Genomic DNA, 23,649 nt, shown 5'->3' with positions numbered 1-23,649 from the left:
GAGTTGTTAGGTATTTGACATTCATCAAATTAAATTGGCTTAACAGTTATAACTTTCATACGAACATTTATTTAGTCTGATAAACCAAGATTAAACAAACAAAAGATCCAAACGAATGTAATAAAATAATCTAGATAAGGGATAGTTTTGTTGTTGGGAAATTTTTAATTTAAAAGCAGAAAATATACATAACATATTTCATAATTGAATGGAACAATACTGGATCTATATAACAGGTATGTTTATTTTTTTTTTATCTTACAGGCCTTACATAAAGTTACATATGATTCTAGAGCCAGAGGATGGATTGGACCACAAAAAGAAACTCATTCAAAATGGGTGAAGGCTCGAGGAGCAGTTATGGTTTGTATGTCTGAATATGAAATTAACCGTCCACTCAGACGGCCGGATATATCTCGCGTGTGTGTTATTACAGATGCATAGTGCACCTCTTGAAATTTCAATGACAAAATAAAAATCAAAGCACTGTAAGCGCTGTAGGCAGTTAACCAAAGGCCAAGGCAAACGTAATTATGAAAACTGTGGCAGTGTTGCTTCAATTTTTTTTTAAAGATTTGAAAGAACAATCATTAAACATTCGTATATTGTACATTTATGTTCATTAATCAATTGATTATTAAGGCAAATTAATTAATATTTCGTCAAGGTTTTCAAAAGGAACTCATATATCAATGTAAATGACACCCATCTTCACCCCCAAGTGCATGATGTTACTCCATACCAAGTTTGGAATAAAATGACAGGTGATTATAAAACAGTTGGTCAAACATTCCCGGGCTTTACACTGCTTGAAAGATTTATATGTTTTCTTTAAAATGAGCTATAAATGAAAATTATTATAGGCCCAGAAATAATTTAATAAATAATTAAAGTAAATTCAATTAACCTAGACTCATTTTTTGCATCAGTAAAATTTTATAATAAACAAGAAATAATTGTAACAGGATGCCGTTACGAAGTCTCCCAAACAAAGCCCCCATAATTCGTCATTCCCATGGTCTCCTTACATTGAGCAAAGTCCAGTTCATATTGGTTTGGTCTAGTAAAGTGATATGCATATGTGACACCTAGGAGATTGACCCTGTATGTCATTCAAATCTTTTTGAAATGATGAACAGGAATAAATATGGTTTAGGTGTGAGTATCTCGACCGTTTACAAGTTCTCAAACAGGAGGGGGTGGGGTGACCCTAGGGACTCCCCCTATATTTCATTTGGTTTGTTATATTGTCCCGTACATGAATACATATGGTTTAGGGGTGGGGATCTCGACCATTTCCAAGTTCTCAAACAGGATGGGGTGGGGTGTCCCCATGGACTCCCCCTATATTTCATTTGATTTGTTTTATTGTCCCATACATGAATATATATGGTTTAGGGGTGGGGATCTCGACCATTTCCAAGTTCTCAAACAGGAGGGGCTGGGGTGACTCGAGGAACTCCCCATATATTTCATTTGATTTGTTAGGGAGCTACCATTTGATTTTTATGGGGAGGCAGGACCGAATAGAGTAAAATATAAAAAGGCAGGACAGAGATTACAAAAAAAAAAAAAAGCAGGACAAAATTTCTCATCCTAGCCCCCCCCCCCCCCCCCCCCATAAAAATTAAATGGTAGCTCCCTTATATTGTCCCATACATGAATATATATGGTTTAGGGGTGGGGATCTTGACTGTTTACAAGTTCTCAAACAGGAGGGGTTGGGTGTCCACAGGAACTCCCCATATATTTCATTTGATTTGTTTTATTGTCCCATACATGAATGTATATGGTTTAGGGGTGGGGATCTCAACCATTTCCAAGTTCTCAAACAGGAGGGGTTGGGGTGACTCCAGGGACTCCCCATATATTTCATTTGATTTGTTATATTGTCCCATACATGAATATATATGGTTTAGGGGTGGGATCTCGACTGTTTACAAGTTCTCAAACAGGAGGGGTGGGGTGACCCCAGGGAATTCCCCTATATTTCATTTGATTTGTTTTATTGTCCAATACATGAATATATATGGTTTAGGGGTGGGGATCTCGTACATTTCCAAGTTCTCAAACAGGAGGGGGTGGGACGACACCGGGGACTCCCCCAAATTATTTTCATTTGATTTCTTTTATTGTCCCATACAAGTATATATATTGTTTAGGGGTGGGGATCTCGACGGTTTACAAGATAAAAGTACATTTTCAAATTGAAGGGGGTTGGGATGACCCCTAGGGACTCACCCTATATTTTGGTTGATTTTTTTATTGTCCTGTTCTCATTACTTACTGTTTTCGAGAAATAGTCATTTGAAAATTAAAAAAAATAAAATCCCATAGGGTTCTATTGTAAACCCCTCCCTTCTTCAGGCCCCTCCAAATACCCCTAAATAGACCCCAATGCACAAACAAAAGATTAATGGCTCCGCTAGACATGTTAGTCTAATATTTTATGAAACCCTAAGTAAATCTGACAAACGGTCAAAGTTGTCTTCTTAGACGGTTTGAGTGGATTCGGTTTGACTTGTCTCGGGACGAGTTGTCCACATTACTTAAAACATCCCATCGACGTCGATTTCCGCATTTCTTTCATGACCTCGTTTCATTCATGAAATAACAACAACTATGGCTGTGTTTGGATATACGCCAGAGGTGGCCTATGGTTATCCATAGGTACCTTTGGTTTGATATTCTATATATCAAAATACCAAACCATGGGTACCCAAAGATACCTATGGGTAACCATAGGCTGCCTTAGGCGTATATCCAAACACAGCCCTTATTTGGCAAGATAAGTTAAAAAATACCGCCCACTTATATAACTAAGGCTGTGTTTGAATATACGCCAGAGGTGGCCTATGGTTATCCATAGGTACCTTTGGTTTGATATTCTATATATCAAAATATCAAACCATGGGTAACCAAAGATACCTATGGGTAACCATAGGCTGCCTTAGGCGTATATCCAAACACAGCCATAGAGATTTGTTGTAAAAGAACAATATTCCTGCGCATTTTGCCCTTTGGGAAATATAAACGACTTGTAATTACCGATTTTCGGCGATGAAATATTTCATACAATTGTTCTTTAACATCGTAGCCGAAAGCACAGGGGATAATAAACTACGTACGGATTTCTATTGAGCACTACTTCCTATGTGCAACTTCAAAAGTTTTGGGTAGTTCGACGATCATTTAAGGTTTTTCTGGTCATATTTTTTGTATTCCAGAAATAAAAGTATTAAAAAAATGTCCAATTAGTAATAAATAACATAATAGCCAGCTGGATAATAACAATGGCACGTATTTCAGCATTTATTGGGTAGAACACAAATCTAGGGTGCTCGCATAAGGCAGCTTAACTGCCTAATGAGTAGAACACTTTGTAAATGTCATGCGTCTGAAGTGCTTTCCTGGTTTTGCCTTCATCAGGAACGCTAAAAGAATCTGAATATATGGAAGGCAAGGATGTATAAAAATCAAACCATTTGAAGAGCTATATTACCAAAAAACACAAAATTATAATAGGTTTATGCCTATATCTACACTTGTCAAAACGAATCGTTGAAATTAGAATAAAGTATTGATTAAAATTTTTTAATACCATATACAAATGATCTACATGGAAATATAATGCGCCAATACAACTTCATACCAGTATAGTTGACTCAGGCTCCGTGTTGAAGGCCGTACTTAGACCTATAATTGTTTACTTTTTACACATTGTTACTTGGATGGATAGTTGTCTCATTGGCACTCATACCACATCTTCTTATATCTATTGTTACTAGGATGGATAGTTGTCTCATTGGCACTCATACCACATCTTCTTATATCTATTGTTACTAGGATGGATAGTTGTCTCATTGGCACTCATACCACATCTTCTTATATCTATTGTTACTAGGATGGATAGTTGTCTCATTGGCACCCATACCACATCTTCTTATATCTATTGTTACTAGGATGGATAGTTGTCTCATTGGCACTCATACCACATCTTCTTATATCTATTGTTACTAGGATGGATAGTTGTCTCATTGGCACCCATACCACATCTTCTTATATCTATTGTTACTAGGATGGATAGTTGTCTCATTGGCACCCATACCACATCTTCTTATATCTATTGTTACTAGGATGGATAGTTGTCTCATTGGCACCCATACCACATCTTCTTATATCTATTGTTACTAGGATGGATAGTTGTCTCATTGGCACCCATACCACATCTTCTTATTTATATTTACAATATTATCAGTTCCATAAACTGTCCTAATCAACAAAGCAATTGTTTACGCTAAATACAGCATGCATTCATTGGTCTCTTTTCCAACATTCTCGACTCTGAGACAAAAAGTGTTAACAGAGGCAGATACAGCAACTATTGAAAGGGGGTGTTGAGGGGTTATACCTAAAAAGTTTCAAGCATACGATTTTTTTTTTGCAGCCCTAACCACTTTGAAATTTCTCTTTTTTCAACCTTTTTGCACTCTCAAGTTAACCTATCCCATATATTAAGGCAAATTGAAACACATTAATAGATGAAAAAAATATTTAAAAAGAAAGAATTTTAATTTTCCTTATCTTATTTGATAATTTAATTCAGTTTAAAAAAACTTACATGTATCTTTATGCTGTATCTAAATATTATTTTCAGTTCCTTGGTATTCGTAATGCAACAACAAGACCACGGATAGATGTCGCATCATTAGTAAGGGCTACGGTAAGATATGACGGTACATGTTAAAACCAAGAAAAATCCTTCTTTATTTATTTTGTAATGACGATTCAATGTTTAATCATTTAAAAGGCAAGATATTTCTGTATACATGTATATAAATTTATCAAATATATGGAATCACACATTTTCCTTTCTTCGAAATTCATAGATGGGAAAATGTCAATTGAGACCATGTTTAGCATTCTAGACACAACATATTTGTTCTTAATTCACTAAACTTAAAAGTATTGAATGTGGTAGTACAATGTTTTACCACGCAACAGTCTAAGAGGGTGGTAAAGGGTTATTTTAGTGCAACGTGTTCTGCCATTTGTATTTCACGTGCAGCCGCGAAAAAAGTTCGTTATTCACCGTGTTTCGTGAAATCAGTAAAAAGATCAACGTGCAAGTTAATTTTTAATTGTACATTCATCGTGAAATTGCAATTTTATTTCGCGTTCTTCCGTGCAGATACCCCCCCCCCCCCTCTTTACGCCCCTCGTCTGTCTAAACGAATTTTTCATTTGAAAACCGCAGATATGATGGTGTATATAAGATGAAACAGAAAGCACTGTACACATGTAATACATGTACTTTATGTACAGTTTAGTACAAAACACCTTTTACTTAGGGACCACACCAATCATGACATCATTTATTATTTTTCTAAAAATGCCATACCGGTATACAGTGCGCGAACTGGTGACAAAATACTACCTCCCCTGTCAACAGTGCGCTCTTCTGACTAGAGGCGATCGGTAAAGAAAAACGGATGATGCTGTAATTGTTTTGCTCGTTTGAAATGAGCTAGAACAGACGAACTAAGACGTATCAACATAATGTGAATATGATAATGAATCAGGTAAATTATTAATTGTTAAGTTTACCACCTCATCGTATCTTCATATGATAAGCAAATGCGTGAATTTTCGATTTTCAGTGTCGTCAGGGTTCAAACTTGTAATCATGCCATCCTTTCATTATTTTTTTTAATACTATCCAATGGTTGAAACACCTTGATTTTCTCCCAATTTGTAAATTTGATTATGTAGCATGATATATATTTTTATCGGGGAAAAAAATTGATATGCAGCAAAGATTGGCAGTTTTTTTATTTGTGTTGCTACGTGAAATAAAGGGAGGTAAATTAAAGTAAAAGAAGGCGCGCTTTTTCTCATAGTAAACAATTTAAATCAGATGCATGGTATTTTTTCAAATGATAAAGAATATCGTAGAAAATTACTAGAAATTCATCTAGTTTATGTATTTTTTATTAAAGATATACAATATGATATACTGAAAGCCGAAAAGGGGTCAAACCACCATACCTTGAACAAATTAGGGGGGGGGGGGGTAGATGTTGGGTGAAAATATTACGAAATTTAGATTATTTTTATCTGTGGTAACAACCATTTCATTTTCAGGGGGCAGCTAAATTTGGCAATCACAATACTGGAACTCAAAATACCGGTTTAAAAGTTTGGTAAGAGCCAATGATCTGATCTACATTTACTTTTAACTGAAACAAAAGATAAAGGGACATGCAACTATCTAGTTTTTAAATTTCATTGTCTAGCAAAATGGCTGTTTTTTTTGGGAGGGGGGGGGGGGGGGGGGCATTTCTCTGTTCAAACATTGGTCTAATATTTTTCAGGTTCTCTTTGGATTGCCAAATAATATTATTATCACCTAATTGAATGGTCAAATTTTTTTGCAGCGATGTTCTGTATGGAAGGAAGACTGTCATAAAATCCAACAGTTCCGGAGGGGCCTTTAAACTAAGTGTTTAACATCAAGATCGATGTAAGATTCAAGTGCCTGATCCAGTGCAAGTTGTAGCCAGTTTTCCTTTGTAATTGTGTCAGAAAAACTACTAGCTGAGGACTGCTCTCAGCTGGGTGATAGACAGCTTCCGGCATTGAACGGATATCAAACCGATGTTTTATGGAATGATTTTCAAGTACAATGATATGACGATCATATGCATAGACAAGAGGCTCTCAAGAGCCTGAATCGCTCACCTGCATTTCAGAGGAGAAGATTTTTAAATGTTAGCAAACTTGATGAACAAATTGTGTAAAATTGTCTTTAAAGGGCAATAACTCCTTAAGGGGTCAATTGACAATTTTGGTCATATTAACTTTTTTGTAGATCTTACTTTGCTGAACATTATTGCTGCTTACAGTTTATATATATCTATAATAATATTCAAAATAATAACAAAAAACTGCAAAATTTTGTTAAAACTACCAATTCGGTGGCAGCAACCCAAAAATGGGCTGCTCGATTCGTCTCATAATTTCAGGGCCGATAGATCTTGACCAATTAAACAATTTTATCCCATGTCAGATTTGCTCTCAAAGCTTTAGTTTTTAAGATATAAGCCAAAAACTGCATTTGACCCCTATGTTCTATTTTTAGCCATGGCGGCCATGTTTGTCGATGGATCAAAACTTCGGATACAATTTATAAACTAGATACAATAAGGAACATTTAGTTAAAGTTTGAAGGTATTTGGCCCAGTAGGAGAAGATTTTTTAAATAGTTTACGACGACAGACGACGACAGACACAGACGACGGACGACGACGGACGCCAAGTGATGGCATAAGCTCACATGGGGCCCTTCGGGCCCCATGTGAGCTAAAAAGTGGAACTAGTCTCTTTCATGCAGCAATTTGTAATTCCAAATTTGGACTCCGAAAAGCCAAATGCAAAGAAATGTACATCTCTGTGAATACAATCATTCCTAAACTTAAATGTGTCATTAGTGTTGCATTATTTATCAGTAGAGATAATTAGATTACAGTAAGATTGCCCAACTGAAGGCTTTTGTCGGTAATATTTTGAAAATCTTGAAGATTTCTTTAATCAATATTGTTGCCTCCATTGTCAGTAAAACCATGTCTTTCAATATTTTGTTTGTGGTTTGTTTACAAGTAAATTCTGATGCTCATGTTTGAAATTTCTAATGATAAAGAAACTGCATTTGTTTGCACCTGTCCTAAGTCAGGAATCCGATGTTCAGTAGCTGTCATTTGTTGATGTGGTTCATAAGTGTTTCTCGTTTCTCGTTTTTTATATAGATTAGACCGTTGGTTTTCCCGTTTGAATGGTTTTACACTAGTAATTTTTGGGGCACTTTATAGCTTACTGTTCGGTGTGAGCCAAGGCTCCGTGTTGAAGACCGTACTGTGACCTATTATGGTTTACTTTTATAAATTTTGACTTGGATGGAGAGTTGTCTCATTGGCACTCATACCACATCTTCTTATATCTATGAGCAACTGAGCTTTGTATAGAAAGATGTCAAGATGAAATAAATGAGTTTTCCTAAAGTTAATGCATTGCTGTTGGACTGTTAAGAGGCCATCTTCTATGTGTCTCAATTTGGCAATTTCTTTTCGATCCAGCATCGAAGTATGTTTTCAAAAGAACTGGCTAGGTGATTTTAAGAAAATGCTAGTCACTGAGGGAAAGGAAAGACCCACGAAAGTTCATCTGTATATTCAGTTTGGAACATTAACATATATGTTTTGGCATCAATGACAGTTAAAATAAGGCCGCAGTTTAAATTTTAGCCTAAAGTTTCATGAATTTTTTAAGCTATATTGGGCCATATGTGACAAGTGTCCGACTTTCTCTTTTTTACGGAGGACCCTGGGGTTTGACACAATTTCATTCTAAAGCAATGTTACAACTGGGACAGAGACGGTCCAATAATCATAACCTATGATTGTCTTGTTACTCCCTTAAAATCTCCACTGGCTTGTTCATATTATGATACGATCTGTTTTCCGTCTTAATTCCACATTTGGCACACTTGACATTTTTTTTTATCAAGGAAGGGCTTTTGGTTTCAGTTTGCATGACATTTTAGTTCACAAAGTTTATGACAAAATAAAGATTTAAATTGTTTATTAATACAACATACCAAGTTATAGTCCGAGATTACCCAGACGTCGAACAGCTGTTTTGCCAGACAAGCTGGGGCCGTGCTTGTCTGGGAAAACAGTCGTTGGACGTCAGAGAACTAGTCAAGTTTTTCTAAAAATAGCTCCTCGCATGCTACCCGCCTGATTTCAAACTTTCATTAGAGTCTGAATTAGGGGGGGGTGGAGGGTGTCCGGCTGCCCCTTTCAGTGTGAAACAAATTGTGTTAATTACATACGAAATCACTAAAGCAGGAATGGATCGGCTCCCTTTAAGGCAGTCAGTGGGCATCCCCTTAGGTTTCAACCATTTAAATTCGAAACAAGGGTTTTTTTTGTGTTTGTCCGAGTCAAACATTTTTCATATACTAATAAATTAAGATTTAACATATAAATCGACACCTACAAAAGTTGTTCAATTTTACACAAAGAAAAATTAATGCATTTTTAATTTGACTCGGGTGGATATTTTTATTTTGCACACACTCCAACATATTACATGAACTGACAATAAACATAAATCAAAGTTGGAGAAATGAGTATATTCATATCAAAGAAATACCGAATAAAAATACTCATGATTTTTGAACCAAGACAAAACTATTGCGTAGTGTGTAAGTATTTCAATTTTTAATTTTTTAAACAGATTTGAATATGGAAGATGCGCATACCTATACATCATAAAAATGCAACGTCTGTTCTTTAACACACGTGATTAATTTTGATCACATGTTGTCTAGTCCTATATTATAAGAATTCGAAGGTTCATATCATTTACATTCAACATTTTTTATGGGATTTTTTTTTTACTATCAATGTTGAACCTCGAGGTTACATTGATAGTAAAAAAAATCCGATAAAAAACATTGAATGTAAATGATACGAACCTTCAAAGTCTTATATTATAGGACTCATGTTTTTCAAACATAATATGTTGATCATTTATATTATGATGATTCCAATACATATCACATTAGGTAATTTGTCACGTATATTGATTGCATTATATCGAGCTGTCCCAAAGATACACTTATCGGTGTGCTCGATCATACGAATTTACCGACATTCATATAGACAAAATGACCCAACTTTGAAAAATTCTTGTGGCGAAACTACATTATGGAACACGTTAAAAATTGAATCCTCATTACGCTACATTATTAAGGTTTGATATATATTTTTTTCAAAAAAAAAGAAAAATATGCAGTCAAGATTGGCAGTTTTTGTATACACCCTATGTTGAGCAGTAAATTGTTCAATTAGCAGCATATTTGGCAACTAAAAAATCATTTATTAACAAATTCAGCTTCAAAATATACTTAACTTTACTTATAGTGGTTGTATAAAAGTTATATTATGGTTTTGTGTTTTTAAGAGATATTCATCCCTATGCATATCGAGTTTTATGTTAATTGTCTTTCCTTTTTTTGACCTTTTCTATCTCTTTCATAAGAAGAGTAACTTTTCTATTGTTCTAGTGTCACTGGAAATCCCACTGTATATAGTTTCATACACATTTTTGCTTCGCATCACGGTGAGGAGCTATTAGTTTCAGTCGATATACACGCCATCTTGAAATAATTACTTATCACATAAAGATTCTGATTGGTTGCTATATGATTCGGCTGAGATACAGCAACAGCTATTGGCTTAAATGAGATAAAGAATTACAGACTTTTCTCGTCTCAGGATAAGGCATCAAATGCCGGAAAATTAACTATGTGTATTTCAGTTCCGATCAAGTGTTATTAATTTATGTTCGTTTTATTATGCAAATATTGCACACTGAAATTCAATATTGAAATATCAATTTTTTAACACCTGTTTATTTGCTTTGTTAATCTGTAATATGCACGATTTGTTTAGCTAAACAATGTTCCTATACAATGTTTACAAAAATGCATTATCTGTATTTTATAACTTCTGCCAATCTGGGAACACCTCCTGCGAGGCACACCTCGAGAGTCGTGTTTTGTAAATGTTTTAAATTTCAGCAAGTAAATCGGATTTTTTTTAAAAGCATGGGTGTATAACGTATAACACTGAACAGCCAGTTTAAAATTTTAGAAAATTTCATCTTAATATATATATACAACAATTGATATTCCAAGTCTAAGACATCCATTTTATATCAATCAATATCTAAAATTACCACATTTCCAATACTGAATCAACAACCACATGCACACGTATTACTTTAAATTAGGATTGAGCGAAGCAGTCCACAGCTTTTTGAAAAGCTCAAACTTGCTATTTTACATTCACCACCATGATCTAAAATTAAAAACATGCTAATAAAAAAGAGTAATCTCCCTTTCATTGTAAATTAACACAGTTCATACCATATTTATTTTTATTGAAATATGAAACTGTCGTAGAATATTAATAGATTTACTGTGGATTCATTTATTTTCGTGGGTACGAATTTTCATGGTTTGAGGAAAACTTGTATATTCGTGGATATTTAATTTCGTGGTTTTGTCAAAGTCTGCATACATTCCTTTAGAAAATTTGTTATTCGTTGAACATTTAAATTCGTGGTTCCCATGTTCCCTCGAAATCAACGAAAATTGGTATCCAACGAATATTAATGAATCCACAGTAGTTCTATTTGCATGAATATTATAACAATATTTTTCAGAAGAATAAAATGAGTTTCTCAAAGATGACATACGTTGATAAAGACGACAGCATTCAGGTAGAGTCATAACCGAGTGTCTGAATGGGGTTTAGGGAGCTACCATTTGATTTTTATGGGGCGGGGGGGGGGGGGGGGGGGGCTAGGATGAAAAATTTTGTCCTGAATTTTTCTAGTTGTAATCTCTGTTCTGTCTTTTTATTTTTCACTCTATTCTAGTTTATCCTGACTTTTTTTACATAAATTGTCACCTGCCTTTTTTTAACTCAAAACTCCTGTCCTACCTTTTTTTCAAATTTCATCCTAGTCCCCCTCCCATAAAAATCAAATGGTAGCTCCCTTACAGAAGAGAGAAGAGCAGAAGACAGGACAAAACATATAAAGAAAAGAGAAAACTAGACCAAAACAATAAAAAATAGAGAATAATGGGGTGCCGAAATAAAAAGAATAGAGAATAGCGGTAAAATGGAATACGGACTAGAGTTAAATGCCCTAAACAATGAAGAATAAAGAAATGAAGGATCCCAAACCAGAACCGCATAAACTTGTCATATATATTTCAAATACGACTATTTCATAATCTCTTGAATAGCGGATAGGGAATTATTAAACTGTGATATGTAAACAATATCACGGATAAGACTTATTTGCATACTATACAGAAAACAAAAATTAAAAGTTAGAAATGAATGGCCCAAATGGACTGCTTACATCACATTTGCTTATCTTCACAGTAACCAATTTTCAACGTCCGTTCACGAAAATCATGTAGCACATTCTCAGTGCTCTGGCAATAAACGCCTGGGCCAATTCGAATGTAACTCAGTGGCGTTCTCACAATGCAACATTATTTCTGAATTTCTACATACATTGTCTCTGAGTTCCCCTCTTGTATTATTCTGAGAAGAAGTCTGTTTTGTCGAGTCCCCCTCTTGTTTAATTCTGAGAAGAGGAATTTTGCTGAGTTCCCCTCATGTATAATTCCGAGAAGAGTCTGTTTTGCTGAGTTCCCCTCTTGTTTAATTCTGAGAAGAGTCTGTTTTGCTGAGTTCCCCTCCTGTATGATTCTGAGAAGAGTCTCTTTTGCTGAGTTCCCCTCTTGTATAATTCCGAGAAGAGTCTGTTTTGCCGAGTTCCCCTCTTGTTTAATTCTGAGAAGAGTCTCTTTTGCTGAGTTCTCCTCTTGTATAATTCGGAGAATAGTCTCTTTTGCTGAGTTCCCCTCTTGTATAATTCCGAGAAGAGTCTGCTTTGCTGAGTTCCCCTCTTGTATAATTCTGAGAAGAGTCTCTTTTGCTGAGTTCCCCTCTTGTATAATTCTGAGAAGAGTCTCTTTTGCTGAATTCCCCTAATGTATAGTTCTGAGAAGAGTCTTTTTTGCTGAGTTCCCCTCTTGTATACTTTTGAGAAGGGTCACTTTTACTGAGTTCCCCTCATGTATAATTCTGAGAAGACCCCTTTTTGCTGAGTTCCCCTAATGTATAGTTCTGAGAAGAGTCTGTTTTGCTGAGTTCCCCTCTTGTATAATTCTGAAAGAGTTTGTTTTGCCGAGTTCTCCTCTTGTATAATTCTGAGAAGTCTCTTTTGCTGAGTTCCCCTCTTGTATAGTACTGAGAAGAGTCTGTTTTGCTGAGATCCCCTCTTGTATAATTCTGAGAAGGGTCTGTTTTGCTGAGTTCCCCTCCTGTATGATTCTGAGAAGAGTCTCTTTTGCTGAGTTCCCCTCATGATAATTCCGAGAAGAGTCTGTTTTGCCGAGTTCCCCTCTTGTTTAATTCTGAGAAGAGTCTCTTTTGCTGAGTTCTCCTCTTGTATAATTCGGAGAATAGTCTCTTTTGCTGAGTTCCCCTCTTGTATAATTCCGAGAAGAGTCTGTTTTGCTGAGTTCCCCTCTTGTATAATTCTGAGAAGAGTCTCTTTTGCTGAGTTCCCCTCGTGTATAATTCTGAGAAGAGTCTGTTTTGCCGAGTTCCCATCTTGTTTAATTCTGTGAAGAGTCACTTTTGCTGAGTTCCCCTCTTGTATAGTTCTGAGAAGAGACTCTTTTGCTGAGTTTCCCTCTTGTATAATTCTGCGAAGAGTCTGTTTTGCTGAGTTCCCCTCTTGTATAATTCTGGGAAGAGTCTCTTTTGCTGAGTTCCCCTAAAGTATAGTTCTGAGAAGAGTCTCTTTTGCTGAGTTCCCCTAAAGTATAGTTCTGAAAAGAGTCTTTTTTGCTGAGTTCCCCTCTTGTATACTTTTGCTGGGTTCCCCTAATGTATAGTTCTGAAAAGAGTCTTTTTTGCTGAGTTGCCCTCTTGTATACTTTTGAGAAGAGTCTCTTTTGCTGAGTTCCTCTCTTGTATAATTCTTAGAAGGGTCTGTTTTGCTGAGTTCTCCTCTTGTATAATTCTGAGAAGAGCCTGTTTTGCTGAGTTCCCTTTTTGTATAATGCTGCCACTTCTCTTGTACTCTTTTGAAATTCATAGATTTGCATTTAACACTAGACTGGTACCCGGCCGTTAATGACAAGCTTGTTAATATTTGTATATTCCGAAGGCATACTAAATATTTTAAGGAGTGAACCCACCTAATTTTACGCCAACGTGTTCAAACAAAGTAAAAAGAAATCAACTTCGGTGATAACTTCTTGGGAAACGTTTTTCAAGACTAAATGCTTTGTTTCATGACTAAACAAAGTGGCATAATTTATTCTAGTTTGTTCATTTCTTTGAATTTTTTAAGCAACGATAGTCTCCTTTATTACATAAATTCCTCTTCTTGTTAAAGATAAGTTAAACATAGTTTACTAAGAATTATTAAAATAATTATGAAAAACATGTGTACAGGTAATTTATCGCAAAATAATTCCGTATTTTAGCGCAATTGATACATTTGAAAATAGCAATTGGAACAAAAGACTGCAACCTTTAGAAGGCTGTGATAGATTTGGCTACTTTTTATGTCCCTTTTGGTCATATAGCTCATAACATAGAACAGAGAATGGAAACGGGGAATGTTTCCAAAGACAACGACCTGACCAAAGAGCAGAAAACGTATTCAAGTACTTATAGATTTTTGGTTTTCTTAATGTTGGATTGGATCATTCCTGGTGAGATAAGCCAAAAACACTTAGAACGCCTACAATTTATAAAATGTAATTTGTATTTACAGGTAACACTTCGAAACCCATCTTTCATCAGCAGACCATTCGACACAACGAAATCAGAGGGCGCAGTATGGACATCACCAAAACCAATCGGCTCAGCCAAAGAACGATCGAAATACTTCAGTTTCGATAGACCGAAGACTTCCGATCGTACACGATTATCTTCGGCCGTCAGCAGCCATCAAGCACAATACTTGAAGAAAATTTTACAAGAGAAGGAGAAAGAACTTCAAATGATGCAGAAATTGTTATCAAAGTCAACCGATGAAAACTCAAAGTTGTCAAAAGAGCTGGAAGGGTATGAGCTACAATAGTTATAAATCTGAAAAATATGTGCCTAGTTCACCGTTTCAGGGTTTTTAATTAGTTAAGTTTACTTTTTGGTGTACGATTTTGAAAAATATTTACCCAGAGTGCATTAGATTTTGAGACTGGCGGGCAATTGCAAAATGAATTTACTTAAATTTCGTATAGAATGGTAAACTAAAGGCGACAGATGTTACGTTTAAAGCAGGAACTATGGAGTAAGAATTTTTACCCTTCCAGAAGGTTGGTCAATTTATAGAATTAAGAGCTTGCAGATGATTGCTGAATTTATAGTTTCTGTGCAATATTTGGTTATACTATTTAATTATATTTCAGATACCAGGGTAAAAACTACGATGAAATCTATTTGGAAAATCTAAAGTTGAAAGAGTCCATTTCTAGAGTTTCTAAAGAAAATGTTATCCTGAGAGGGCAGCTTCAACAGGAGAGAAATCCTGCTGTTCAAAGAATGCTAAAAAAAGAAAATTTGCTGAGGAAACAAAACACATTATGACCCGATTTGACTGATCTATGTTAAATATCATACAACATTTACTCAAACACAAAGAATCAAGTTCATCACTTGATGATGTTTTACCTGAAAATAAACGCAATAGTTTGTCAACTTTCTATCGCACTGAATACGTTGATTTTTTCATGTAATAGATGATATAAGACAAATTATTTTATTTCTAATAGATAACCCATAATAAGCAAAATCGGTGGCCGTCTGAGTAGTTCATTTAACTTAAGTATCACTTACCTTGAGTTGTGTGTTTGACCCTCGCAGGTAGTAGGCGCGTCCGATTCCAGACTTAATTCACTAGAATTGCCAGTTTTCCTGCCGACAATCGGTTGTTGTTTCCTGTGGCACTCCTGCATCCTCCACCAATAAAAACTTGCCGCCATGATACAGCTATCAGTGCTGAAAACGGCTTAAACCACCAACAGTTAACCAATCAATCAGTTAAGTTTTGGGATGCATTTACAAAAATAACTAACAATTATAGAAATCGCTTTGTAAAGCTCTTTTACTCTGACTACGAATAAAGTTATCCTTAATAGCGCGATCCTTTAAGACAGGTTCGATCTATTGAAATAAACACACACACACATATCATTTAAATATCAAGAGATTCTTAAATAATTTTCAAACACAATTTCTAATTCTTTAATATATTTTGGGGTATTTGATTAAATAAGTGACGCCTGCAAATGCAGATGACGGTACCAATAGGTGAATGCTGTTGCTTTTAATTTTATTAGTGGTTGTTGTTTTGATTAACATACAACCGTTTGTTCATTAGGAATCTGTGTTTCCCCTTTTCAACACAGCCACACTTTTTTAATCACATAAGTTCAGTTCAATGGCATAATACGATAACATACGATATCTTAACCAAGTCATACAGATACTTTGAACAAGGCCACCAGCTATAGTTGTGGCCGTCATGTAATATAATATGGCAGACAGTATTATTATGTAATTGTTATTTCCCTTGTTTAAAACTATAAATTTCTTTATTTGATAATTTACATGAAGCTTATTCGATATATATTTGTTAAATTGAATAGATGTTGATATTTTGAATTCATTGGTTTAAGATATTTACTTATATTCTAAAGTTTAGTATTTGCATCGTCGCAAATCATTTATAACCTTCTTTGAGAAACTTATATATTTTATATACTAGTAACTGGTTTGGAATTGTTATGTTGAATTGTCTGAGGACTGATGTTCAGTCCAACCTAGGAAAGCTGTGCTTATCCAAACCTCCCTTTAAGGTTAGTGCATCTGCCATTTATGCCTTCTTAATACGGATTGAAGTCATTGAATGCTCCATTGCTTAACCTTTTGGATTTCATTACAAAAGTTGTACTTATTGAATAAATTATATATTGTGTTCGCTGTCTTTGGTTTTCATTTACATAGATATTTAGATCGCGCTTTTACATTTTGGCATCCATCGTCTCAGTTTAATCAGTTCAGAAACTAGAACAAGCTGTGGTCCGCATCCCCGAATCTCCAGCAGAATTGTTCCTGCTACAATAATAAACAACTATGATTACCAATGATACAACTATTAACCAGAGACATAAGAACAGGGATGTAAACAACAGTTACTGTAGGTCACCGTATGACCTTCAAAAGCGAATTAAATTCATACCGTGTGCTAAGTTACAGAAAAAACCATCATTAAAAGATATCCACAATTATAGTAATATCAATCTAACAAAAAAGGTAGAGGATCAAAACAGGGTATTCCAAAACCCAACATAAATACCCTGACCAGCAAAATAAAGGCAGTCCACAAAACACCACACATATATACAAGTGGCATGTGATTTCAATCACCAATCAACATTCACGAAGAACTTCAACACCGGGGCTTATAACTCCGATGCTCTAGAAGTGAAAGCAGATTCTATTCACTTTTATAAGTGGATTCCATCGTAAAAACAATTGTGCACAGAATTGTAATTTTTATAGGAATATTTATACATCTGACTAAAACCAAAACATTGAAACGAAGTGACAGCAGTTTCTGTACTACTAGTGGATGCCGTCGCAAAAACATATCTTGAACAGAATTGTACTTTTTATAGGAATATGTATACACCTGACTACAAACACAAACATTACAACATTATTTTCGTCCATTTATTCGTGAAAGTCAAAGATATGCTTACAACAATCAATTGTTAAATATATGTAGTGCATGAGATTTTACAAGCTGAACTCCAAGAGTCTAAACACACAACAACTAAACTCTACAAAAACCATATATAGATGCAGTCTAAATGATCTCGATGATATCTAAACATTTCATGAAAGATAGACTAGTTATAATGTGCAACATTTAGATTCACCTACCACTTTAAATGCTTTCAATACAACAGCTAGAGTCACACTTTTATGCGCATAATACAACGCAAATTGACAATATATGCCGTATCATTTAGATCGCAGCAATAAACTAACACTTAATTGAACGAATGAATGATTGAAAATATTCTTATAGCAAACAAACATCATTTTTGATAATTAAGACAGATTTTATTGGAAAAATGCTAACATCTAGACACATTTATAACTTTGAAAACACTCGTTTCGTAATATATTAGGTCATAATGATGAGGTGATACTGGTGGTAGTGTAAACATCTCAATGTTAACTTTTTATGATATCAGCTACATTGTTGATATAACTACAGATTTTGTGATATGTTTTATTTGACTGACACACATTAACGTGCCATAGTGATCCTTAATGACATTTTGTCAGTAAGTAATATCAAACTCTCTTCGGTGTCCACGTGGTAACGTTTTTGATTCGAAGTTTGTTGGTTTTATTCACTTTCGAGTTACTTCTCAGTCCATAAAAAAACACTGTGTGTTGGAGTGAACGCAAGGACCGATGGAATTCAATCTAAATGTTGTGTCCTGGTTGGGTTCCATGTGTTTCGGTGGACTGTTACCTTGTGATTTTTATATCTAAAGCCAGTTCTTTAATTCGTCTTTTATGTTGAATATTAAAATTTTGGATATAACAGTTATGAATATGTGACACATATAATATATTACGCTGCATGTAATCGTACAAAAACCCGTTTGCGCACCTAATAGGAAATATATATATATATATATATATATATATATATATATATCTGGCATGAGAAAAATAACAAGGAAACCATCGAACTATATATGTAGATTATTCTAAGTTACTCACTTCTTTCGTTTTCCTGTGGAATAGAAGTCCCTTCTCCAGTTCTCTTCTTTATGTGTATCCATTCTTCGTTTAACCGCCTAAATCGTCAGCCGATATCTGTTTCCGGTATTTGGTATCCTGGTATTTTTTTTTAACACGAGGTGTTCAAAATTTCGAGCGATTTGAACACTAATTGAACATGTAATGTTAAAAAAATGAACGGATCATAAAATAAGATAAACATCGACATATTTTTATTACGGTATTATCATAACAGGCCTCATTGATATGCATAGTTATGTCACTTATAAGTAAAACTTGTATATTCATAAACTATACATATATATGCCAGCTTGGAAGTTTTATATTTCATAATTACTAAAATATTAACCAAAAATTCACAAGATCAACATCCTGCGTATACATTCATATTTTTTAAAGAATTTCTTTTTGAATTTACCAATTGGAAGGATAGAAAGTCGGACAAACGACTATCTTCATTTTTAGAACAGAACTTGAACACCGTTGTTCACTGCGTCTGAACACAGGTGTTAATATTTTGAACACATACGTAAAAATTTTGAACACGTCTCTAAGCATGAATATATGACGTTAAAATATTGAACATTCGGTGAACAAGTTTTGAACGCGTCCGGACGCGTCAGGCGTCCGGTATATTTACAGTCTACAACAGTACGCTTGTGAGTATAAATATAGAACGTATCCAGGAATAAACTTATTTAAAAGGGTCTCACTGATAAAGTATGCACAAGAGGCTCCAATTGCAAGATTTGCCATTTTGCTATTTTGCAATTCATTTTACCTTCATTCATTGTAATCAGTTTTGTTTGCATAGATCTAATAGTGGGTTTTGTTTTTACAAAAATGCTAAAAATGGATAAAATCATATAACTCATATAAATAGTCAGTTGACAATTTCAGCCATGCATATGTATAGATCTTTTAGTGTTGAGCATTTTCTATTTACTGTTTCTCTCTATTAATTATAGATTCTGCACAAAATAGTGTAAAATCTTCTTTGAATGGCAATTATTCCTATAAACTTTAAGGTCAATTGACGAACTTGACCATATTGACATATTTGTAGAGCTTGTATATATATAGCCGGATAGTTTTGCCATATTGTTGCTCTCTTTCTATTATAGTTTCTATATAAAAAAATCATAAAATGGTTATTCAGGGGCAATAATTGATATAAGAATTTAGTTGACAATTTGTGTCGAAATTTACTTATTTGTAGATGGTGCTTTACCTTTGTTATTTACATTGTCTCTCTATGGTTTCTGCCAAAAATCCTAAAATTGAGAAAAGGGGTCAATTGACGATTTCGGCTTTGATAACTTATGTGTAGATCATAGATTACTGAAAGTAATTACCTTTATAGTTTCTCTCTATCTATTACTATATTTGTAAAATCAACTTTACAAGAGCAATAACTACTCAACGGGTTCAATTGACGATTTCGGCCATGTTTAACCTTGTTGTAGACCTTAGTTTGCTGAAGATGTTTACTAATTTCTCTATATCTTTTATAATATAAGCAAAAAATGGTAAAATTCAACAATCATAGGCAACAACTCTTACAATGGGTCTATTTGCGATATCTGTCATGTTTAAAATTTCTTTCTTTGATACTAGTACTTACGTAAAACACTAACTAAAGGTTATTATTTCTTTCTTAATAATTGCGTTAATCATAGTGTCTTGATTTAATATCACAGTTACTAATCACCAATATAATATTGCTCCGCGGGGCGTCTTAATTGACAAATAAAAATTGTTGTTGTTTGTTGTTGTTGTTGCTGTTATTGACTGCATTTAATTGAATGAAACTATTAAAGACAGATCGCTGAGCAAACAACAACTAATCAATGATCGTTAAGTAATTACTAATCCTCAGTGTGTAAGTTGTAATATTCATACATTCTAACATAACTATTTGTAAATCGGCGTAAATGACGTCAGTGAACATTGACGTTATAACATATATGCATTTTGACATCGAATCGCTCGAAATTTTGAACACCTCGTGTTTAAAAAAATATACCAGGATACCAACTACCGGAAACAGATATCGGCTGACGATTTAGGCGGTTAAACGAAGAATGGATACACATAAAGAAGAGAACTGAAAAGGGACTTCTATTCCACATGAAAACGAAAGAAGTGAGTAACTTAGAATAATCTACATATATAGTTCGATGGCTTCCTTGTTATTTTCTCATGCCAGATATATATATATATATATATATATTTACTATTAGGTGCGCAAACGGGTTTTTGTACGATTACATGCAGCGTAATATATTATATGTGTCACATATTCATAACTGTTATATCCAAAATTTTAATATTCAACATAAAAGACGAATTAAAGAACTGGCTTTAGATATAAAAATAAATAACTGTCAGCTTTGTTCTGATGATTCCCTAAACTGATGAATAACCATTCTGTCTGTTATACAGAATAAAAGATGATTTTCGACATCTACATATAGCAGTCTTAGAAAATGCATTCGTTTTTTTTTATTTGCAGGAATCGTTAGATTAAAATGTCTGAATTAAGAACCGGTACCCAATAATCCCGAGAAGTTCATTTCTGCATGCTACAAAGTGGTGGAAAAATAGAAAGATTTCAAAAAAGGTATGACAATATATGTGTAGGACTCTAAAGTGCGATGGGGACGCTAAAACGCGATGGTCACGCTAAAGTGCGATGGCCTACGCTAAAGTGCGATGGCCTACGCTAAAGTGCGATGGTTTGATACGCTAAAGTGCGATGGTCTGTGCTAATCATTTGAACACGCTAAAGTGCGTTTTTCCCCAAAAGTATCGACGTTAGCAACGTTCGACAGCATTATGACGAGATTGTTTGTCCAGATTAAGGATTTTTATTACACAAGAAAAGAAAGAAGAGAGAAACAAATGATCACAATCTGGAACTATTTTGGTCGTAGATTGAAGAGGTTAACTTAATTTGTAAAATTGTAAAAAGAGCTTTAATCAAAACAGTTACTTTCTAATTGAATAATTCTATAAAAAAAATTACAATATGGTTTGTTATTTCTGTTAAATAATGAATATACTTCAACTAGACAGCAACCTGACGAACAGATGTGTAGTATCATTATAAAATATGATTGCCAATACGACATCTCTCTATCCACGACCTAATGTCATTGATGTATGCAATTTTAGGTATGACCTTTAACGCGGAGCATTGTCTTACACAACATATTATTTTTTATTAAAAAACGACTTCTACTAAATTCCGGATATACTAACTATACTGCAGTTTAACCATTACACCTTTTGGACAACTATCGTACTTTAAATAAAAATAAGAAGGTGAAGTATAAACTATCAATCCAACCCCAAATGTCGTTCATGTATGCAACTAATAATCATACGGCCGTCAACGTAAAGCCTTGGCCCATGCTTCATAACAAGCTATATAGGGTTATAAAATGACCAGTGTAAAACAATTCAAAAGAGAAAGACTACGGCTTGATATATAAATAAAACAATAAACGAAAATGTAATAGGAACTCAGCAACAAACGAAAACCATTGCCTGAACCACATTCCCGTTACACCATCGGACTTTAGCGTGTCATACCATCGCACTTTAGCGTGATATCTGATCGCACTTAAAAAAAAACAACCATCGTACCTTAGCGTCTGACACCATCGCACTTTAGCGTAGACCATCGTACTTTAGCGTGACCATCGCACTTTAGAGTACCATCGCACTTTAGAGTTCTACATATGTATACCAATAGCTTATTTGGGTGTATCATTTCTATCTGTTCACCTTAGGTCAAGAAATAGACTTTTGTAATTTTTAATGTCAAAACGTGCATTTCAGTGCCATAGAATATCAATGTGTACTCTATTATATATCAACATTAAAGCATAACAAGCATTGCATAATTTGATGCTTTATGAAAATTTAAATCTTATTTTGCAGGATATATAGGCTCATAGACATTCCTTGTTGTGGCGGATTTTGACATTGGAATGGATAACAACAAATAAAATGCCACCCAGTTGATAGCTTTAAGTAAGGATGCACCGAAAAGTGGAGCGTACTTTGTATGTGATGTCACCAGTGTCATGGAAGTAGCTATCGTACAAGAACTGTTGGAATTTGCAATTTTTTAAACTTTCGTTGTGACAAATATTTATATTATAAACTGTTTACTTATCACATTGACATGCTGTTTTGTTTAGGATACAGAGGATGTAGTAACTATCTAATAATGTAGGGAAAAATCATTATTTGTGATATATTTAAGTCAGTTTAAAAAAAAATAAGGTATGTGATTTCACTGACTGTTATAATTGTATCATAAGGTATCTGGTGTACTTTTCCTTCATATATGCTCATTTGAGTACATAAAGAATTACTCGTTAAAAGATGTATTTATTGTTATATTTTGCCTGAATTGAATATAGTTTTTATAACAGTTTAAGTTGAGCAGTTATGGAAAATTATGTACGCTTGAAAATAGAACATGTTCCACATTTTAACACCATCACTTTGAACACTTTAGTCAACTGTTCTGAAAGTGAACATCAGGTGTTCTGAATCTTAACACTTTTGTTCTTGAACATGTTTTATGTGTTTAAAAAGTGTTACAGGGCTGTTGAACGCGTCGACGTGTTAAGATTTTGAACACTCGGACATGTTAAATCGTTGAACACTAAGTGTTAAGAACTGTAACATCAAGTGTTCAAAAATGAAACACAAAAACATTAAAAACTGAACACCACACATTCAATTGATGAACACTAGTGTAAACATTTGGAACACCATTACACGTTCAAAAAGTGTTACAAAAAAGCGTTCAATCAGTGTTCTATTTATGAACACTTTATATATATTTACAGTGTATCAATAGGACATTTACATTTGAACCTAAGCAAGTACAAAGTAAATGCATAGCTGAAAAGAAAAAAATATATTAGGAAAACATTGCTTGTACAATTTGAACATGTTTCTAATGCTTTAACCATTTTGAAAGCCCCAATTTACACTTCCGTGCGCACTTAATCAACATGATAAATTAATATAAAAAGTAAACACCATTGTATAACATAGTACTCTTTATTTCCGTTTTCAATACTTTAGTTTGGTTTTAATGTAAACAACGCGGCGTAACTTACTTGAT

General features: G+C 34.3%; 1 protein-coding gene across 2 annotated transcripts in view; it reads left to right on the top strand.

Moving 5' to 3' along the window:
• Positions 1 to 23,649, top strand: part of LOC127717519 (uncharacterized) — a 159,821-nt gene that overhangs the window by 14,353 nt on the left and 121,819 nt on the right. The window contains exons 3-7 of one of the 2 annotated variants that reach the window (XM_052223197.1): positions 265 to 363; positions 4,658 to 4,723; positions 11,293 to 11,349; positions 14,443 to 14,735; positions 15,080 to 16,649. In XM_052223197.1, the coding sequence (XP_052079157.1) occupies positions 265 to 363; positions 4,658 to 4,723; positions 11,293 to 11,349; positions 14,443 to 14,735; positions 15,080 to 15,257 (693 nt within the window). In that variant the 3' untranslated portion in view covers positions 15,258 to 16,649. Of the gene's footprint in view, positions 1 to 264; positions 364 to 4,657; positions 4,724 to 11,292; positions 11,350 to 14,442; positions 14,736 to 15,079; positions 16,650 to 23,649 lie in introns of those variants that run through there. The other variant, XM_052223198.1, reaches the window with a different exon arrangement.

This window comes from Mytilus californianus, unplaced genomic scaffold (assembly GCF_021869535.1).
Source record: "Mytilus californianus isolate M0D057914Y unplaced genomic scaffold, xbMytCali1.0.p SCAF_10, whole genome shotgun sequence".
Lineage (NCBI taxonomy): Eukaryota > Metazoa > Mollusca > Bivalvia > Mytilida > Mytilidae > Mytilus > Mytilus californianus.
Note: the sequence above shows the minus strand (reverse complement) of the source record. Positions and strands in the feature narration are given on the sequence as shown.